General features: G+C 39.1%; 2 protein-coding genes across 2 annotated transcripts in view; both read left to right on the forward strand.

The window, feature by feature from the left end:
* The window catches only part of LOC124153656 (gephyrin), a 34,738-nt gene extending 24,005 nt beyond the window's left edge, over nt 1-10,733 (forward strand). Inside the window, exons 10-13 of the mRNA XM_046526954.1 lie at nt 4,564-4,725; nt 5,000-5,168; nt 7,874-7,970; nt 10,206-10,733. Of these exons, the coding sequence (XP_046382910.1) occupies nt 4,564-4,725; nt 5,000-5,168; nt 7,874-7,970; nt 10,206-10,339 (562 nt within the window). The 3' untranslated portion in view covers nt 10,340-10,733. The remainder of the gene's footprint in view (nt 1-4,563; nt 4,726-4,999; nt 5,169-7,873; nt 7,971-10,205) is intronic.
* A 5,296-nt stretch (nt 10,734-16,029) lies between these two features.
* LOC124153657 (fasciculation and elongation protein zeta-2) overlaps nt 16,030-21,443 on the forward strand; it is a 230,965-nt gene continuing 225,551 nt past the window's right edge. The window contains exon 1 of the mRNA XM_046526955.1: nt 16,030-16,868. Within this exon, the coding sequence (XP_046382911.1) occupies nt 16,363-16,868 (506 nt within the window). The 5' untranslated portion in view covers nt 16,030-16,362. The remainder of the gene's footprint in view (nt 16,869-21,443) is intronic.

A 21,443-nucleotide genomic window follows, 5' to 3' on the forward strand; every position in this document is an offset into this window, starting at 1 on the left:
CTAAGCGGCCTCGGAAACATTAAAATGTCGGCAAGAGCGACAAACCGACGAACCCTGAAATACCTCGAGTTCATGAGCAACTCTCAGAGAAAAAAAATTGGAAACCACGGGATCGGGAAGCAACGCATGCGTTTTCCGTTCTTTTATTAACCGCTGGTCACGGCAAATCAAATTGTTACGATTATGAATCACATTCGGAGAATTCATCTGGACCACCAATTTTAAAGTATAATAGATCGAAATATATTTTTTTACTTTCGAATGATATTTGAAGTCTGATGATAATAAAAACGTGCAGAGAGCGAGTTTTTCTGTGAAAAAAGTTTCTTATAGGTAAATACGCGCTGAGAGCGGTTTTTTTTATATTAGTAACTTTTTTAGACTAACACGCGCCTGCGTCAATAATAAAAAAAATAGACACATTCGCGTTTGTATAGCCCAGTTTCATCAATGCAACCCTTGAGGAAGTTGATACTTGCTTGGCATAAGCCGCCGCGGCTTCCGGGCGGACTCGACAGGTTGCGTTCGGCTGCCACCGCGCACCCGCCAGGCTGCTCTGGTATGTATCGACGCCATGAACGCTACTTTATTGTTTAGGCACCGCGGCCAAACGAGAATGTAGCCACCGCGGCTATTGTTATTTTTAGGGATGGTCGGATCGGATACCTCGGATCCAAATACCCGCGGATATTGCCCTTCATCGTATCCAAAGTCGCGGAAGACATCGGATCTGGATCGGAAATTTTAAATAATAGCTTCAGTGAATGTAACGCCCCATAAGAGTGGAAATTTTCCGATTCTCTCTTCGAATGCGCCGTCGCATGTGATTATTATCCTACTCATGAACTGTTTTGTTTGAAAGCTCTCGCAGAGGTTGCAAGTAGAATTTCAGCCGTGGCCAGGATTTTCAGCATTTCAAAAGTAACTATGTCGTAGATTTCAGAAAACCACCCTCGGCCGTCCATCAGTTGTTTTTTTTCGCATCCGAAATCACACGGACCAAAAATCATTGTCTTCTAAGGAAAATATCAAATCACACGAAAACAATTGAAGCGTGTTTCATCCCTACCTCGTCTCACCAACTTACCTTTTTTGGCCTATCTGCTTCAATTCTCCGTTTCTAGACTACAAATGCTAGGAGAGTGACTTTCTGGGAAAGTGTTAAAATTAGTTTAAAACCCATTATTTAGTGCCCGGTTTTTTCAACAATTTTCCCCCCTGGTTTTGGATCCCCCCCCCCAATTGAAATTCCTGGCTACGCCACTGCTCCTTCCCCTCCACCTCTCCTTTACACGCTTTTGCTGCCCACTCCTTCCTCATGCTGAGCGGTTGAGCACCTCGTCGCACGTGACGTTATTACCGTTTTAAATACTTTTAATTGTGTTGCTGATTGCGCAGTTGCAATGTAATTTAATGATGCACCAATAAAAATGTCTTTCATTGTGTATAAACATTTCCATTAACAGGAGAACCAATGAATGCAGTGTGCGTGCACTATGGCGTAAATTATTGCGAGGATGTGCTAAATCCACCTCACCATACTGAAGCATTTTCGGATGAAACACAAGTCCGTATGCGAAGAGAAAGTAAAATTCGGGGGAAACGCGTGTGAGGAAAATTTGAATTCAGTCGATAGCAGGGGGGTAGCCAGGAATTTTGTTAAGGGGGGGTCCAAAACCAGGGGGGAAAATTTTTAAACAACAGGGTACAAAGGAGAGGTTTTCAAACTAATTTTAATGCCCTTCATAATAGAAAAAACTTCATTTTTCAGAGATTCATTTTTTTTTTCATTTTTGTAAATTCATGATTTTTAATATTTTGTTTCCTTTTATGAAGGAAAGTAATTGTGTTTTTATATTTTGGGGGGTCTTTTCGCTACGCTACTGGTCAGTGGTTCATTCTAAGATTTTTCCTATTTTCATTTCCAAACCCAAGCGTAACAGTTTAGACCCTGAGTATGTAAAGATGTTTTTAAAAAACAACTTGAAAGCCCATAAAATAATTTTTAATTTATAAAAATATAAAAATGTGTATGAAAATCTAAAAAGCATTCCATTGATTGTATGCACCCGCAATAAACTTGAATAATGACTTTGTTTAATGGCAGGAATTCGAAAATGCATTTGGAATCGAAAATATCCGATTCGAAAGATCTGGCTCCAAAAATCCTGGATCTGTCCATCCCTAGTTATTTTATTCCATTCAATTCTTAAATTTTAATGACAGCGATGCTACAGATAAATCAAAATCCCACCTGCCATAAGGAGTAAGAATCGATGGAATCGGAATCGGGAATCGATTTGAAGGAATCGAAATTGGAATCGGAATCGAAAAAAAGTGGAATCGACTCATCCCTACTCCTTAGCACTTCCTGGTTACTCACACGGTCAATCCATTTTATCTTTTTTACCTTCATCATTCTTCGATCAATACGCTACCAACGCAAAATGATCTCATTGACACTAAATCATTTGATTTTACATACAATAAATTATATGATTTCATTCTTGCTAAATTCACACTGATCAGCATAGTCGCATTCACATGGAATCTAATATTCTCATCCATACTAAATCACACTCACAAATGTTAGTCTTAAATACAATCTCTCAGACCAAATCACGCATTCTAACTCTCACTAAATGATATACATAATCTCATGCACACTAAATTGTATAGTCTCATTCAAACTTCGTAGTTTTATTCTTAAACTGTATGAAATTGATTGTTCAGTAATAAAAGAAGATTTAAGCCCTTCCCTTTGAAAAGATATGGAGATGAGATGCTAATTATCTAAGTAATCAGAGTGTTTTTTTTACTTACTAAATGATTTAAGAGGGAAACTTCTAGCATTGGCTGGGAATTGCAAACATATTTTCTACTTATTAAATAAGTTTTGTCTTTGGAGCTTATTGTCAAAACCAAAATTCATTTAACTTGCTATGAAGTGGTTTAAACTTTATAAGTACATAAGTAAGAAGATCAGTGATAATCGCATTTTATATTCCATCGTGCTTGAGGATAAATAGAAACTTTTAGCACGAAAATATATTTAAAATATTTACACGTATGCTACATTAGTCCTATACAAACATTGATATTTACGTTGAAGCAAACTTTAGTAGAATTGAGCAAAGAAAAATAAGCTCAAGTTAAAATTCTCAAGGAAAAGAGGGATAATAAAATTGGTTCATGCAATAATTGGAATGAATATTCAATATTTATGAAGACAATAAATAAGGGATCATTGAAAAATATTTAATGATTTCCTTCCTACCACAATAAGTGGTACCAACAGCATTATTATGATCCTTCAACAATTGTCTGATGGTCTAAAAAGTGATTTCTTCTCGTCGTTGGTGACAGGGATATCTTGAGCCTGAGGAGGGAGCGGGATAGTACATACAAGGTACAAATGTAGTCCCGAGTTGGTTTTCAAGGATGGAAATTAATTAATAATGTGAACCTTAAAAACACATGTACGTATTTTACAGTAAAACCTCTACATCGTAATGGAGGGGACCAAAATTTGGGCAATTTGATGTATGGAGGTTCACTATAGAGAGGTTTTAGTGATAGGCACCATTTTTTCATATCCTTCGGAAATGATAGACACTGCTGTCTTGTAAATCATAGTATTTGGGTGTTTAAACAAACATGCATGCATTAGTTAACATATATTTATTATTTAATAATAACAGAAAGCAAGTGCTACTGCATGATTTTTACCATGATTCGAGAGAAAACAATGTGAGCTTTCTTAATTCAACAGTGGCTTAAAAAGATTTGGATAGTTGGATACCTTTGATCTTATTTACTGTTAGGTATGCTCTCATGCGGAACAAAATGGCCATAACTAATGGTTAACGTGAAAATTACAGCATATGGAAGGTGTACGGGGGTGTCTCCTTGGTATAAGTAGAGGTTTTACCTGATAAAGAGGTTCACTATATAGAGGTTTGCCTATAAATTTACATGTAAATCTGATGGGACCGTGATGAATTCTTCTCGGTTCCTCAACGAGGTTAATTCTGTCATTAAAGCCGATGTTTCGGAAGACAAATTGTCTCCCATCTTCAAGGCCATGTTACTCATTGAAAGTCCAATTCCAATGTGAATGTATCCGTTCAGGGTGAAATTAAACCCTAAACGATAACGATTGTTTAGCGAGGACAAAAATACAGTTCAGGTGTCGTCCAATTGGCTGTAGGTCTTTTGAAATTCTTCATGTTTTTCCCTTATGATTTTAATACAGATGATTACAGGTCTCCATGTTTTGCTTAGATGAAAGCCGGTGTCGCAATTGAAATTTTTGGGATTGAGGGATCATGTGTACCGTGCGATTATGTCTGAAGGTGTTCCAGGGCATGTGACTTCAAGCGATATTCCAGAACTTTTAATTAGCATTTAATGACATTTGTGGAGTAATGGTAGAGTTTTAGCTTATATATTTGGACTCCTGAGAAAATTGTCTATCCAATGAGACTTAGTATGTAGCGTGATGAACAAATTTCATGAGTGTTCCCATTGATTGTGATTTTGACCTTTTCTTCTTATTTGCAGTCCTGACGTGTTGGTTCAACACCTGCACTCAGCTTTTTCTTCTGCTGATGCTGTTGTTTGCACTGGTGGTGTTTCAATGGGTGATCGTGATTATTTGAAGGATGTTTTGCAGGCTGACTTTGGAGCCAAAATCCATTTTGGAAGAGTATTGATGAAGCCAGGGTAAATATTCTTCATTTTAGTGATTATATTGAGCTCTATCTTTATAAGACCTGTGATGAAACTGCAAAACAAGGCTTTTAAAATTTAAACTTTCAACTAGGCTGTATGAACGAGTATACAATACTGAATATTACTCATATTAAAAATTTATCAGGTAACCATGTTTAGTACCCAAAAGTTTTTAGTAAGACACTCTCCTGCTATTAATATCTTCATATATCTGCACAATTCCAGATTATTTATAAATTTTTTAAATGAGTCCTTATCTCCTCAGGAAACCAACTACCTTTGCAACATGTGAATTTGATGGCAAGAACAAATTAATATTTGGTTTGCCTGGAAATCCAGTTTCAGCCATGGTTACATGCAATTTGTTTGTTCTTCCTGCTCTGCGCAAAATGACTGGTCATCCATCTCCAATGTGCACCGTAATACGTGCTGCAGTAAGTATTGTAATTCTGCTCCAAAATGTTCAGCCTTTACCCGCCATATAATAATAATAATAATAATAATAATAATTTATTACTCCTACATTATGTTTTTACTTCTTAATACAATGAAAAAAAAAGAGAAGGAGCTTTAGGTGGTCTCCAAGGTTATAGGACCAGAATTGAGCCACCATCAAGTAACAAAATGTATGTCAAAAACATAATAATGCAGTAAATGATACATTAGTGTTTTATGTAAATAACATCAAAATAAATTTTCAACTGTTTCTTGCGAGAAGAGCCAGTCTTGAGCAAGTCTCAACATGACATTTGTGGTTTTATTTTTTTTTTAATTCTAGCGGGCATTAAATGAAATAATTTTGGCCCCATGTAAATAAAACAGCGCTTATATAAAGTTAACTTGGGTCTATTTGCAACTATAAATGACTCATTCCTTAAATTATATTTATATTTGTCGCTTACACTCGGCATATTTCCACTTCTGGCAAAAAACAATTTAAGCACTTTGAATAAATACAAATGCCTCAGTGGCTACAAATTTAGGGCCGCAAGCAACGGAAATGAGTGCTCATAGTAATTTTTAGACAGTATTACCCAATTTTTTTTTTGCAAAACGAGTGCACACTTAAATGTGCTCATGTATGCACTGCCCCAGCAGATTATACCATAGGAAAGTTTGGAATGAACAAGAGCATGATAAATGTTTTTTTTTCAAACTGATATGTGAATGATAATTCCTCTTTGCTATCTTGTGCAATATAGATAACATTGATATTTAAGCCTTTTCCTTAGTGAATTAAAAATTTGTAAAATAAAATTCTTAGGTAACCTCTCTACCCCTATGCTCTGTGTTTATGTACCATCAGGGGCACTTGATGTTTTCTTTCTTCTCTTCAATGGAGTTAAATCTGATGTTACGTAGGAAGAGTAGCAGACAATTCTATTCAAATCTTCGTAAAGTAGATAATTCTTCTTTCAAATTTCAGAAAAAAATGCTAAGTATGTAGTACCACAAAAAACTGTATTGCAGTGTTTGCTCCTCCTTTCCCTTACCTGAGCCATGGCAATGCGAGAAGGTCACCACACGTAATTGGGGCTGATTCAGTGGGAGGGAAAAGGAAATGAAAGGGCATGGGGATTTGGTTTCATCAGGAATCTTGGTGTTGATCATAAGGGTGCATCCATTAATTACGTGAGGAGTTTATGGGGGGAGGAGGTCAATCCAATTCTCACGTAATCACACGTGGAGGAGAGGGGGGGGTCCTAGCAAGTATCATGTATTTTTTTCCTGGAAGAAACAGTGTGAATAGAGTAGTTTCCTTCGTCAAAGAAAACAAAAGGCATTGATTGTGATTCGTTACCCTTCATTAGTGTATTCATAATACACGTACAAATTATTTGGTTTTTGAAATCCCAATTTATACTAATTTTAATGGTCAATTTTAACCTCATTTGAAAAAGGCCAGATTGGCGCCCATGCGATGCCACTCCTCGTGACGTCACTGGGACCCAGATGCTATACGAGTAGCCAGGAGTTTTACATAGTCTGAGATTACCAATGCATGCTTGAGGCATAGAGCTCATGGAAACATTTCCTAATAATCACCTACAGCGGAACCTCGTTAAAGCGAGTACGGGCTATAGCGAGACCCCCGCTATTACGAGAGATAGCCGATGCACCATCAATTGATCCTATAGTAAGCATGTTAAAAATTTCGTTTTTGCTAGGCCCTTTTGGTGTTGGCTCTCGCCATAGCGAGGGTTTCACCGCCGGAAAAACTTACACCAAGACTCCTTAATCTCTGTGATTGCTAGCGATCTGTAAGAAATGAAGTTAATGGAGTGCTCAGTCTCAAATTTATGTGGTAAACTGTCGTTCGATAAATAAGTAGTTAATTTTGGTGAAAATATTGTGGCATTAGCATTCGCGAACGCTTGATCTTCTTTTGTTCCTTGGGCGGCAGAAAGCAGTCGTCAGCATACCCGCACGTCCATAAGTTGCATGAATAGAAAGCATTTCATGGTACACACCATGGCCAAAAAAACACCAAACACGTCTAAGCGAGAAAATTAAAATAAAGGAGTAATATGAGGTATATTGGCTATTATTTGCACCACCTCCGGTAAAGCGACAATTCGCTATAGCGAGTGTTTATTCATGCACCGTGGGGTGTCGTTTTATCGAGGTTCCACTGTATTAAAATTGCCTATGATCAGAAAGTTTCCTTCGTTTGATAGGGTATTAATTATCCTTATTTAAGCCAAGTGCTACCTGCCAGCAGGGTACTCTGCTACTCTAGGTACTCTGCAGCACTCATAGCCTCGCACCAAGGTGGCCTCATACGGTGGCAGCCGGAACCAGAATGACGTCATACGGGCTTTTCCCAGCATTCATACTTAGCCGTCGTGTTTTTGCATGCTTGAAAATTTTCACTTTTCATTTAATCGCAGAAAATAGATATCGTCATTTAAAAATCAAAAAGCGTGAAATACGTACTCCAGGAGTAATAATCTATCGATTATTAATCTTTGGATTATTACTCCTGGAGTTACATCAACCAGCTCTGTAACTTGAAATTCTTTTTATTTTGAGTGTTTTTTTCTCGAACTTTTGGAACATTTATGACTGAAACCTTGAAGCCAGATATTGAATTCTTGCCCAATAATGGCTTGTGCTGAAATTGTGATTTACTTTACAGATTGAGAAAGACATTAAGCTGGATCCGAGACCTGAATTTCACAGGGTCGTATTGAGCTGGAAAGCAGGAAAACCCATACCGGTTGCGAGAAGTACAGGTCTGTCGTGAACTGTTCTAGTTTTTACTCTTTAAATGTTCTGCTGCATTGTGAAGCTTCTCCAAACTCTTTTTCTAATAACACAGATCCCAATTTATCCAATTACACAATTTATACTGTGCTTTGGGGTCAATGTGATATGATGCTTGATGTTTTTATACAGTTTTTGTGGAAGGAGCAATTGAAATTAGTTGAAATATTAGGTAGGAAGACTTTGCACTCAATGCTTCCTCAAACGCCCTGAGTATTGGGAAGCTTCACTGTGTATGCACCTGTGGTAGACCATGTATTTTTCCCTTTTGGTCTGCCAAGGATAGGTCTCTCACATTCAGTTGTTAAGTTTTTGACATTTCCTCCATATCTGTATCATTTATGATTCGTTTATAGGGCTCTAAGTTACACTATGGCCAAACCGCATTATCTATGTTTTCAATTTTGGATTTTGTTTTCTACTCCTTTTGCCTAAGGTGCTCACAAGGTGCAAAAATTCCGCAGAGGAAAAAGAATTTAGGACTAGGAACTATACTATTTCACTAGGAACATGACTTCCTTAAATTTATGCCCACTTTTCTACCACTTAAGCTATGAAGCACAGTGTCCATAGCCTTTTGAAACATTGGAAATCTGGGTCTTGAATTTTCTGGACTGGAGTATTTCCCAAAGTTATTGGTAAATTTGTGGCCGAAGTGGGAAATTATAGCAGTTATTATTTGGTATGCCTATTTCTGCTGTATGGCATAAAATATCTCACTGGTTTGTTTAAAAAGTAAGGCAACATAACCTGAACATCTTTCAAAACTGTAGTCTTGAAAGCAGGGGGTTGTACTTAAATTTTAAATTTTGACTCATCTGGACACCTTGCCAAAGAATCTTTTTCCCTCTCAGATTTTCATCAGATTTAAAAGGACTATCCGGTTGTTACATGAAGGCAAAGGTAGAGTTAGCTTCTCGGAGGTTTTTCTTGTAAAATAATGTTTATGGCGAAGGCTTTAGCTTGTGAACAAAATGGAGAAATTTATGAGCTCTAACAGATTGACTGACAGCTATGAGTTTGCCAGGAATGTGAACCATCCCAAATGTGGCTAGGAGTTAGTATAAATTGTTTCCTCTGATAATTGCACCACCAATTTTTAGCAGCATTATATCCAGGGTATTTCCTTGTCCGGTAGAATAATTTTGATTATGTATTTGGTATAATAAAAGTTATAGATTCATTTGATGAATTATAAATATATATATGTATGATGGAAACAGTTCATACTTCATTCAATCCTTTTATGTAACACATAAATGCCATGATGGTCGTAGTGACTGGCTACAGAATGCCTGAATCGCAGTGGATATCTAACATCACAGGTGATCAAGACTTATTTTTAAAGTTTAGATTGTAATCGAAGTGGTCATCATGACCTTAGCTCTTCAAAACAGAGTAAAATTCATTTTAGATTCAATTGCTATGATAATTGTACTTGTTTGGAACCAATAATATGCAACTGATGAAAAAAGTGATTGTGACTGTTTATAGAGAGCAACGTCAATGCTGTTAGCTGGGCATACTGAGAATAACAAATGTGCAAAGCAGAAGTTGGGCAAGTAATGATATCGATGAGCAGATAAATCTTTTTTGCGATGACCTTGGGCTGTTGATTATTCTCCCATTCTGTTGCAAGGTCACATACTCTGCATGTGTCTCCATAGGTATTGTTGGTCAATGCTATGTATTGGTGATTGTATGAATCCAAAGGAAAGATTACCTACCTAGTTACCCACGTAACGTAGTTGGTGGAAGTTTAATGAGGATTGAATACAACAAGTCCACTTTTACTCCGTCTTATCAAAATTTGGCTAATATATGATATTTGAGATTTGGTAGTAGGAGGACAGTATGCATGATAACAAGGAAGTGATTGCCTACATCATGCTTACGTGATCGGGAAAGAAAAACATTTTGGTGATAATTTGCTACAATTATTTCAATTTTGCATTCTTTTGATTCCCTTATGTACCATTTTAATAACTGCATATGTCTTCTCTATATGCCTTGACATTGATGTTTTAGGGCTTATATCTTATCCACTCGTATACTAGTTAATGTAAAAATGATGTGCACATTGCTGTGTTGGTATGATGGACTTGATAAATATTATGTGGCTTTTGAGCATTAATTTATAGAATGAGATTACCTTTTTATCTTCGCACTTTTTAATTTTTCTTACTAAAAATTTCATCTTTCAGGGAACCAGATAAGCAGTAGGCTGCTAAGTTTAGCATCTGCAAATGGTCTGTTAATATTACCACCTAGAACTGATGATAAAAATTATCTACCTGCTGGTTCAGAGGTAGATGCAATGGTTGTTGGACAGTTGTAATTTTCATGCTCAAGCTGTTAGAGTTTGTTGAAAGGATTTGTTTTGTAGATCTATATTTTTACAGTTTTTGTTATGTAGTTTAAATGACATAGTATATGTGATTATAATGCTCAAAAATTTTTAAACCTCATTATTGAATTCTTGTCACCTGCAAATTGTGGTATAAGTAAATGAACTTACGCCATTGTGATATGATTAAAAAGATGCATACGTACAGTCTTCTCTTTAATGTTTGGAGAAGATGAAATATTTCTAAATTGCCTCTCACAAACCTCATCTACCTTATAAGTGACTGCCTATTATTACTATTGTAAGACATAGAAATCATCATCATCAATGAATTACTTCTAACATTGTGTATGTTGTTTGGGACAATAAAAGATTATGAATTGAATTTTAGTGGATTATTTAAAATATGTATTCGGGAACTTTAGTTTGACATTCCTACTAATATTTTTTGACCTACCTTGATGAAAATAATTGTGAAATCTTTTTCAAGTGTGATTCTGTTTCTTAAAAATAAGAGAGCAGCAATTATTAATCATCTATTGCATAATCCTGTTGATGCTATTATACTGTCCCCATAGTCGGACATTAGTTGAATAATGAAGTGTTTGTATGACGGATACTGCAAAACTAATTCACACAAATTTCCTGATACCTTAATTGTTACTCTGGGAACCCCCAAATAATTGAGTGCATAGAAACATCCTTCCCGCATCCATTAAAATTTATTTGAACGCAATAGATATCGTGGCGTGGTAGCAGCAGTTGTATAAGATGGCATGTACACTTGATGTCCATCGAAAGCAACAAGCTGTATTTGAGTTCTTTTGTTGTGAGAATGAGAAGGTCAGAAGCATTCGCGAAAGAATGAAGAGGGTGAATAGAGACGTCGATCGCAGTACCATTAGTCAGTGGGCACAACGAGTATCTGGCATGAACAGTCACGCGAGTATTGAAGATGGTAGACGCAGCGGTAGACCCCATACTGCACAAACACCTCTCATTGTTCAGCGTGCTAACAGGAATACTCTCCTTACTTCCAAAGTGGCGTAAGGCTATTGAAAAGGAACTTAGATTATGTTGAAAAGTGACATAGTGTTCCTGTAGGATGTGTTAATAGACTGAAAAAATTGGAAGTGCCTAGCATAAATGTTGTGGTGTCAGGGTGCATTAGTAATAGAGTGGCCCTCCTATTTAGTGAAAATATGCCATTCATTTGTTCGTATGAGCACATCCGGTATTGAAAACCTTATACCTGACAAAGGCGTCAACCACTTCTTCCTGCATTTATGCAACTAATTTCTGTTACGTGAAATTAACAGGCAATGCTCACTAGCAAGTGTAAATTATGCAAAATAACCAATGGATAAAGTATAATATATGGCATGCAAGAATATCATCATATTGCTAGGATTTTGTAGCCCAGTGTGTATTGTTTTGCCTTAATGGCCAGCTATTTTTTTTAGGAAAAGAGGCTTTGTAAGGAGCCAAGTTTATTTGTGGAGCTGCAGTGATATTGACTCTACATAGCCAGTGAGCAAAAGAAAATTTTATTTGGAAATATCCATGGGGCTTTGCTAGATGGAAAGAGTTAAATCTACCAAAAAGTCTGTTGAGTAAGTTCTGTAATATAAAGTCATCAAATACCCCTTCTGATTCAGCTACAACTATGTTTGAATTTCACAATGATTTTTTTTCCTTCTAATTTGAAATTTTAATGCCTGGGTTTGTTTATCAATGTGATGTAATGTCTTTTTGAACCACAAAGCTAGAACAATTTTGAAGCTCTTTCACTGTGCGATATTCTACCTACCAGGAACTAATGGAGAGACTCTACCATTGTTCCATGTACTATTCTATTTTTAGACTTATGATGCATTATTTAACTAATTTTTTTTGCAGTGATTCATCAACATTTGTTTCAGAGTTGGTGCAGGGAAAATGTAACAACTTTGAGTCAGGTATGATAGATTACACTGTTCTGCAAAAAAATAGTTCAAAAATTGCCTCGCTACAATTTAGGGTGTTTCTGGCTAATTTTGGGTCGCTGAATCCGAAAATGACCTCCGTTTTTTTCTATCACCCTCCATTTTTACGCAACCCCTAAATTGGGGAAAACAACCCCTTATCTAAACTTATCACTTTTCAAGGGACTTTTACTAATGTTATCTGCTTCTGATTGAAAAAAACTGACGTTTAAGGGCTATCAGGGTCAAGATAGAGACTAACTTCACCAGGGTTGAAAAGATTTAGGGGGTGAAAATTGAAAAAAGAAAACTTTAAAAAACATTAAAATAACCATTTTCCTTTGTTTTTTATGACATATGATATGGTAGCTGATGGAAAAGTTTTTAAGGGATGAATACACTGTTCACCCCCTCTATTTTGTAAAGGATTAATATAACATAAAATATAAGAGGGTAAGGGTGGTATATGAGTGATACCACTCGTATACCCCCCTTCCCCTCTAGGAAGTGGTATAAAGAGCTGCCAAAAAAAATCTGAATACAGATCAAATTTGTCAAAATATTACTGTTACAGCATTTGGGGGCTCATGATTTGACTTCGTTGTCCTCCTTACTTTTAAAGTAAGAGCTTAAACCTTTCCATTAAATACACTGGAAATCGTTGGGAAATACATTGTAAATGCATTGGGAAAAATTTGGAATTATACTGTAAAAGTTACCACATGTTTTGACATTCTTGGACACGTTTTAATGTGTCTTCATGTGTCTTGGCAGTCGCACTTGCTGATCTATGAAATAAACCAGAGGTCTATTCAGTACGTCACACTTTTTCCTGCGTGCCGGGTTATAACCTTCCAAGTCTTTTCTTTATTTTTCTAGCGTGTGTTCGATTTAACGTGTTATATTGCGAGCGATAAAGTGTTTTCTCGCAGTCATTCAGCGATCCTGAAAAAATCATCCCAATTCATTTTGTAACATCTGTGGAGATTTAGTGCTTAAAGACCAAAAAGAAAGCGATGGCTGAAGTTGTGCAGAAATCTTATGAACTTTATTTCGGGTGTAAAATTGGTGATCAAGACAAATCGTGGGCCCCTGGATTCTGTTGCAGTCATAGAAGTCTTTGTGAATGGCTAAAATGGGGAAATAGTTCCCTAAATTTCGGAGTGCCAAATCTTTGAGTTGAACGCTTTTACCGTGTAATGGATTGCTATTTTTGCCAAAACGACACTATGGGTTAAAAAAAACAATCCTGAAATGATTTATCTGAATTTACTGTCATCAATTCGCCCGGTGAAGCATAGTGGTGTTATTCCTATCCCTAAAGCTCAAGCTACTAGCACCCTCGATGATTCTGATGTCTTAGTGAACGAAGCTACACCGGAAGTGGAAGCAGGTCCTAGCCATCGAGATGAATATTACAGCCCTGATGTAGAAGAACCCCAGACTTGTCATAAAGGGCACCTCATCCATAACACGAGGATTAAGTGATCTAATACAAGATTTAGACTTACCGAAGGGTAAAGCACAGCTTCTTGGCTCGCATTTGCAGCAGTGGAATCTTTTGTCTGATAGTATAAATGTTTCTTACTACAGAGACAGACAGTCAACCCTCACTCAATTTTTTCAACGGATGATGAAAATGATGATCTGATTTTCTGCACTGATATTGAAGGACTGATGAGGGAATTAGCAATTAAGAATGATCCAGACCAATGGAGGCTATTCATCGACTTGTCGAAGACAAGTGTAATGGTTGTTTTACTGAACAGCGGCCACGATTTACCTTCGGTTCCTATTGGATATGCCACTGTTTCAAAGGAAACCCATATTCCAGATTTTTGTGGCAGCTCTTTATACCACCTCCCTAAACCCCCTCCTATACTACTCGTATACCCCCCTTCCCCTCTTATATTTTATGTTATATTAATCCTTTACAAAATAGAGGGGGTGAACAGTGCATTCATCCCTTAAAAACTTTTCCATTAGCTACCACATCATATGTCATAAAAAACGAAGAAAAATGGTTATTTTAATGTTTTCTAAAGTTTTTTTTTCAATTTTCACCCCCTAAATCTTTTCAACCCTGGTGAAGTTAGTCTCTATCTTGACCCTGATAGCCCTTAAACGTCAGTTTTTTTTCAATCAGAAGCAGATAACATTAGTAAAAGTACCTTGAAAAGCGATAAGTTTAGATATGGGGTTGTTTTCCCCAATTTAGGGGTTGCGTAAAAACGGAGGGTGATAGAAAAAACGGAGGTCATTTTCGGATTCAGCGACCCAAAATTAGCCAGAAACATTGTAAATTGTAGCGAGGCAATTTTTGAACTATTTTTTTGCAGAACAGTGTAATCTATCATACCTGACTCAAAGTTGTTACATTTTCCCTGCACCAACTCTGAAACAAATGCTGATGGGTTAGGTTTGGCCTAAGTAAAGAGTAGCAAATAAGTTGTGAAAAAATATAAGGGTAATGGAGATTACTTTGGGACTGAAATCCTGTTGTAACACGTGGTAAAATGAATTCCATTACTCCTGCGGAAATGCGGGGTGTAGCTAGCTAAAAAAATATGAAGTACGAAAAATGGTTTTGTCCTATCCTCAAAATTTTTTTTACCATTGGGCAAGGCCATCCTACAAAGCCAACCCTTTTATTCAGTTGTATTATCTCCATGGCTTGACTTCTCAGTGCCTGTAACTGTGCTGTCCCTTTATACTCCATTTGCTACCCTGTGTTCTACTCAGAAATTGCTCCAATCCACCCCAGTAGCCTTAATTCACCCAAGTTTTAACCACTTCCACTTTACAAACTAGTGCTCAATTTTATCCTTAATATTTGATTGTATATAATGATTTTTCTAAGAATTTCATTTGATACTCATGTTTAATTATTATTAGGGGCAAATGACTTACAGAGCACTTTATTTTCTCTTCACAAGCATAAAAATATTTGCAAGATTTCGGTTGTTTAAGGAATGTAAGTGCAAAGCAAGCTCTAAAAAGTTCAAATGGAATCAATTAGTCATGTTTGTAATGGAAAGCCTGTTGTAGCACCTGCAAGGCATAAGGTAATAAATTCCACCATCCCTTTAGAAATATAGAACATAATCTTATAAAAATTATAGGAAATTGTGCAAAAATGGTATTTTAAATTTATTCCAACTCATTTTGATTACAAGGTGACCAGGTCATTCAACAAAACCAACCCCCTCAATAACCTCTCTCGTGCTCTTTTCTTTCCATCTCGCCGCCTGTAACTATGCTATCCCGTTGTACACTATTTCCCACCCCTAGTACAAACTCGGAAATTCGCTCCATTCCACCCCCCTCTGCCCCTCCATCCCCCAACCTGTACCCCTTCGCCGCCCGCACTGGCAGATCAATAGCCTGCGCCCGTCCCTTCATCCTATCCACCGCAGGAGCGTAGCATCAGCATCGCGGGAGAGAAGCTCCCCCCTCCCCTTCTTCCCCGCCCTCTCCTCCCTCCCCTCTTGCAGCAGACGACGCGCAAAGGGCACGAGAATCTCGCGTAGCGCGAGACTCCCTCCTTCCCCAGGTGGGGGGTGGGGGTGACCGCGATCTTTCAGGGAGCGCTGGGAGGGGGAATAGGGGAAAAAGAAGGCGGGAGAGAGAGTGTAGGAGTGTGCTCGGGCTCTGGTCGCGTGCGAGGGATGGAGGGGGAGGAAAACTGGTAGGGGAGGAAAGAAGAGGACTACGGTTCGTGTGTGTGTGGACCGCCTCCGCGAGGACTAGTTCCGAGTGGGTTGTCGTGGGAGACGGACGTCGAAGAAGAGAGCCTTTGCCAAGTTTACTCTCCGGTGTGTTCTGCCGAAAGGGGGCGTCTTCCTTTCACTTTTTTTCCTTCCCCGGTTCGGAAAGGGCGAACGGACAGGACTGTATAGTAGCAGGTGGAGGCTTCATTTTACGGCGCTCTGCTTGAGAGAGGGGTAGTAAAGGCCCTTGTTTATCTGCTGCCCGATTGTTGTTGTGGTGGAGGAGTTCGAGGAGGAAGAGGAGGAGGTGGTGGGGGCGAGGAGGTCCTCCCCGCGAACGATGAGGGACATCAGTAAAATGGCCGAGCTCAAGTTCGAGGCCCCGCTGGCCCAGTTCGAGTCGGAGGAATGGGGAGTGGAATTCAGCGACTTCCAGAGCACCCAGGACGCCCGCAACTCCAACAAGGACGCCAACAACAGTGCCGGCGGCGGCCTGACCAACGGCCTGCCGCAGATCCCGGCGATGACCGCCGGCCTGCCGCTGGACACGGCGGCGTGCGTGGTCAACTCGACGGCCGCCGTGGTGGACAACGCGGCGTCCGCGCTGAGGGCCTCGTCGCCGAGCAAGATGGGCAACGGGGAGCTGGGGCCGGACAATCCGCTGGCGGCCGTCGCGTCCGCGACCGCAGAGGACAACTTCACCGAGACCTTCTCGGGATCCCTCGAAGACCTGGTGAACACCTTCGATGACAAGATCACCAAGTGCTTCTGCAACTATGAGGAGAGCGTGGAGAAGCTGGCCCCGGTGCAGGTGCGATCCCAGGAGGAGATCATGAACGAGTGCCAGTAAGTACTTGCACTTTCAGTTGTTTTCATTGTTTATATCGTGGATTACTTCTGAGCTAGGAATCGGCCACAAGCGCCTCCAGTAAAAAAAATTATGAGGCCCCCACAAATAATATTTATCAATGGTATCAACATTACTAAAAGTTGATTGCGTTATCTGTGTGGATTTCTCAAATACACCATACGGTAATCAGAAGATTTACGCAAATTCCTCGCAGTAATAGTCCGCGTAACCTTGCCAATTTTGATGATCTGCGATCCGCAAAGTTATCTGCCATTTCGGTCATTTATTTCCTTTCAAATTTAGGCTGCCTCGGAAAAGTTGCCCATCCCTGATCTATTGGATACAATTCAAGCCACATTTACGTTTTGGATGCTGGGTGGGTGAATTTTTAACCCTACAATTTTACTTGTTTCATACAGAAAATAATTGTTCGAATTATTTGTGTCCCCCCTAATTTGGGTATATTATATGAATGAAGTGCTTCGCTGATGTGCATAAAAAAGAGAGGCGTGTCCTTCAGAGAAGCCCGCGTGGGGCGAAACATGATATTGTGGTCTTTCTTTGGTTTCATCCGCACCCTCGAATGCCTGTTTTGGCTATTCTATTTCCGAGAATGGCTCCGTTTTTGCAAATGGAAACTTTTTCCTTATGAAATGCTCACTGTTTGCACACGCCAACTTTCACATTTTGGACGATTTCGGAAGGAAAAATGGAAATTTGTGTCAGTAAACAATCTCCCCCAACGGCGACATGTTAGTGGGTACGTACGAGCAGTCGCACCGGATCGATTCTTGCGCGCTGCTTGTGTGCGAGTGAACAGATGACAGTCGAAAGTGTCCCCTTTCCTGTCTGTGTACGCAATCTTCACTAGTCTTCAACTACCCTTTGGTATATTGATATGAGATAGTAGCGTAAAAATTATTGGGGAAGTTATTTTCTTACGTTCTCTCAATTCATTGGAAGCCTATAATCTATCGTGGAATTTTATCAGCTTGGCGTTAATGCTTGGGAATCGTTCTGCTGATTAAAAGTTTTATTTTGTTGCTGTGAATCCTCTGGTATCAATCGCACGCATCCCTGTGAGGTTTACTCAACATTTTTGGCTTTGAATGGGTGGAATATATATTTTGTAAAAATGGCTAAAGCAAGTTTTAACGAGGAAAATAATAAAAGGCCGAATGTGATGAAATTGTGTCAGTTTCCCACGCTATCGATCAAATTTATTTCTAAAGCCATAGAGCCAATATTGCACGATTTATGCCTAGATTCGTTGTTAAAATAAAAAAAATTGGTAAAAACCTTTAATGCACGGCCAGTATCACATTTGTTTGGTTTAAAATGGGTGGAACAGACACGCTTGAGAAAGTACAAAGCATGTATCTTAATTCGGTCTGTTTTTTTTCTTTATCTTGGTATTTTTTTCGACTGGCAGTTTTCTGGAATCCGTTTTAATCCCAGACTCACCAACGAGTGTGTGTTTGGGTAATAAAAAGAAGTCAGTATGACGTCCATAAGTTTTCCTGGCAGACGCGATTTCGGCCCGAGAGGAGTAGAATCGCCCGAAATAGGTTTCTTGGATTTTTCCTTTCCTCTTTGAGTTTCGTCTCTCCTTTTCCGAAGGAACGCGGCGGAAATCTTGTGTTCATTACTTCGCGGCAGATTTATCGCCAAGACTGGAATTTCCCTTGTTCCCTCACACTCTGTGTCTCCTTCATCTTCAGTAAGGTATAGAGCACGACCATTAGGAACCCCTGGATGTTAATTTTTTTCTTCTAAACTGGAGTGAGCTTTGAGGACACAACAACTCCCCACTTCCCTCATCTCATGTCAGGGTCACCCTTGCTCACTCCGCACCTTACCCTAGGCGCCACCTGCCATCCGGGAAAAGCGTCTTCATTTCCTCGATCTTCTTTTTTTCTCCGTCTGTTTCTCTCTCTCTCTGGGAAGCTTTCGTCGGCTTGTTTATCTTGAGCGCAACGATTCCCATTTTCCCTCAGGAGCTTCTCTTTCGTCGAACACTAACAAGACATAAATTAAGTCGTTTCTCAGCGGGTTTCCCATCGCTCTTCCTCCCCCCTTTTCAAAAGCGTTATAGCTTCCCTAAATGTGGGATTCGTATAGCGGTGAGTGCCATGGATATGCCAATTATTTCTGTCCCGCCTAGGGTGTATCATTTTTTCTTCTATTTATTTTTGATTATGCGTGCTTCAAAACGTGTGTTGCATATTTTTTGTCTGAGGGTTCGGTTGTTGATCTGTTTTATTTTGCTAGATTTAATAATTTTTACGCACATTTCTGTGCTTCTTTCTTCGATGTAAACATGGAAACGTCCTGGATTTAGAATATTTTGTATTTTTTGCGGCCAATTAAGACCACATTCCTATTACTTGTTGAAATCAATCCTATTCATTGCAAAGAGGTAATTCTCGATAGGCACATTTTCTTTGCGCCTCGTATTTATACCGAATAATTATTACATTCTTGATAGCTCGAATTTTTCAGTACCATGCCAATGTCGGTGTTATCTAGCCTGATATGTGTACCAAGCGAATTCTCTAATTTTAGTAGAAAAATACGCAAATTTTGCGCACACTTTTGAAAATTTTGCCGATTTTATTCCCCAAGTGCAATATTGAATCATCTATTTGGTAATTCTGCACGCTGTTTGATGACGAAAAAATTTTTGAAACCGCAACATTTACATCCCTTGTGAGGCATTTTAAACCGATTCCCCATCCGGAAATATGCCGATGCAACGCACAATCGAATTCGCTTTACCATCGGTATCGTATAATATTTGGAGGAGGCGACCGACTGCTGAGGTCGTTTGCGATATGGGGTAAGTGTGTAGAAATCCGTCGCGTCGTCGACATTAGCCTGCTCTGAACGAAAGGCGCCAAGGGAATCACATCTTAACGTCCCATCCGACGGACGGAGTGTTGCGCTTGAAACGTCCACACAACATTCAACCACAGATTTGGCAATCTCAGAAAATTCCCTGCCAACGCCGAGATTTGAACCCGAGCCCACGGGTTGGGAAGTCTACACACTCCACACTAACCCGATCCCTCAGTGTGGGATGTATGTATTCTTCGGTTTGATGCGATGGATAATGTCCTGTAAAGGATGATTATTCCTGTGCGTATCGCGAAGTATTTTTCCGCGTATTTTTAATCCAATCCCCTCAAACACATGTGTGTCTGTGAACGTACCCAGTCGGCCCGCATTATCCCTCGCCGTCATCCCGCTGAGATACATCATCTGCCCTTGCCTTGCGTACCCCGTGGACCCTCCGAGGGTAAACAATCCCTTTCTCCCGTGACTCAATTTGCGATCCCGCCACCTGTTCTCTCCGTGATCTGGCTCGAACGAGCCAATTGAGATGGGCCGCTCCCTATTGATCGAGCCAATTGGATAATTCGAGCCCTCCTCCTATCCGGGCACATATCATCGAAGGGCGAGGAGGGGTTTATTTTTTTGCCACTCCGATCCGATTGCTGCTCTTGCCGCCGCTTCCGGCAGTCTGCTATCCCTTCCTTGGCTGATGAAGGGGCAGGAAAGGGTTGAGAGCATATTTGGGATTGACCATTTGCAAAATTAACTTTCAACATTTATCCAGTTTGCTTGTTCCATTTAATCGTTACTTTGTAGAATCGTATAGCCGTCGACTTTTGAGGGATAAAATTATTCATGCAGTCTCGATTGCTAATTTTGGTTGTTTAATTTGTTAAATTTTGGCGAATGTCGAATATAGCGAAGCTCTCAGCTTGTCCAGCAGAATAAGAGGAAACTTAAAAAAGTTAATTGAAATTGACGGAATATCATCCATTTTTCCATAATTATGTATAAAATATGGGTCGAGAAGGAAAGTGTGTGGATGATATCATTGCATCTGACTTATGAAACACTCATCAAGTGGGCTGAAAATGACACTTTAAATGCACTATTCATAAAGATATAACTTTAGACTGAATCCTTTAATTTTTTTAATTGTTTTCCCTACTATTCTTCGACGAGGAGGATTGATTATAGCTTGAGTCTCAGCATTAGTAAACATTTTCAGGCACCATCAGTAGTTTCCATAGGAGAGTGAAAAGTTTTTGTCCTTAACCTGTTTAAGACCATTTAGGTATTTTAGTGTGATTTGTATTATTCGTACGTTACCATAAACAAAAGCGATGTTGGGCTTCTGCCCGTACAAATAAGATCGAATTATATGATCACGTGATGGGTTGGATGTGTCGGATTGATTACCTACGACGATATCGTTTGCTTATTCCGATAGGAAATTTTATTCCCATCAAACTTAACACTCGCGAAGAAAGAGTATGAGGATATTAAGAACATCTAATCATAGGTATTTTATTTACTAACGTTTTCCACTTCCCAAGGTAATGCTGAAGTTGTTGTAGTGTCAACTTTCCATATTGGCCTCAGCTTTTTGTTACTGCGGAGCTATCTTGAGCGCTCTTGAATGTGTTTTCCATGATTAACTAATAGTTTTATTTACGTGGCTGCATGTTCATGTCCTTAGCACTCTCCTACTTTCTGGTCTCGTTATCTTGTGTGCT

Source organism: Ischnura elegans, chromosome 2 (assembly GCF_921293095.1).
Source record: "Ischnura elegans chromosome 2, ioIscEleg1.1, whole genome shotgun sequence".
NCBI classification, from domain to species: domain Eukaryota; kingdom Metazoa; phylum Arthropoda; class Insecta; order Odonata; family Coenagrionidae; genus Ischnura; species Ischnura elegans.